Below are 734 nucleotides of genomic sequence, written 5' to 3' on the forward strand. Positions count from 1 at the left end.
TGCATTAACTGTATTTTTTGAAAAATGTTATTAATTGTAATTATTTTGTTATTCTCTTGGCTATGGAATTGTGTGGAAATTTTTGCAACTGGTGCAACGTTGTGATGGGAACCGCTGATACATTGTGGTCCCTGCTGTTAACGTGCTTAATGCTTCGGACCTTTCCACTTGAAACTGAACCTACGGGCATCATCATCATCTTGAACTTCGTCTCCAACTTCCCATGGGCCTATAGTTCACCAGCTATTAAGCAGCCAGTCAGCATTAATGTTTCTCACCATGGGGGGCTGTACAGGGGCATCGAGCTGTTATGGTGGAGTGGCAATTAACTCATCAGGATTAGGGGGAACTCCCAGAGATTCCATGGTAGATGTCCGAGGCAGTGTTGGGAGTGTACGCAAGAGGAGCCAGCTGCTCACAAGAGACTCAGGGTCATCACTTGGGTCTGAGGCATCAATTACTCAGACTACTGTTATGCACCACAGTCAGACCTATACAGCAGGTAAGTTTGTGAGTTATAAGATATTTTGTCTTGTGTGTTGATAGCTCTATTAAATTATAAGGATGCGTCCACGTTAGGAATTACTTTCCGTGGATATATGTTCAAGTGTATGGTAAACTCCTTTCTCTGAGATGGGAAATTCAGAAGACCAGTTATTGAGATCTTGCTGTTATTAAAGAGGAACTTATCAACACTCTGCAGTTCAAAATGTATACATTTTCCAAGATCAGTA

General features: G+C 41.8%; 1 protein-coding gene across 14 annotated transcripts in view; it reads left to right on the forward strand.

The window, feature by feature from the left end:
- LOC119584976 (stromal interaction molecule homolog) overlaps positions 1–734 on the forward strand; it is a 99,451-nt gene that overhangs the window by 90,213 nt on the left and 8,504 nt on the right. For 8 of the 14 annotated variants that reach the window (XM_037933572.1, XM_037933582.1, XM_037933578.1 and 5 more), the window contains one exon: positions 236–502. In XM_037933572.1, the coding sequence (XP_037789500.1) occupies positions 236–502 (267 nt within the window). The remainder of the gene's footprint in view (positions 1–235; positions 503–734) is intronic. The other 6 variants (XM_037933574.1, XM_037933580.1, XM_037933579.1 and 3 more) reach the window with 1 other exon arrangement.

Source organism: Penaeus monodon, chromosome 19, assembly GCF_015228065.2.
Source record: "Penaeus monodon isolate SGIC_2016 chromosome 19, NSTDA_Pmon_1, whole genome shotgun sequence".
Lineage (NCBI taxonomy): Eukaryota > Metazoa > Arthropoda > Malacostraca > Decapoda > Penaeidae > Penaeus > Penaeus monodon.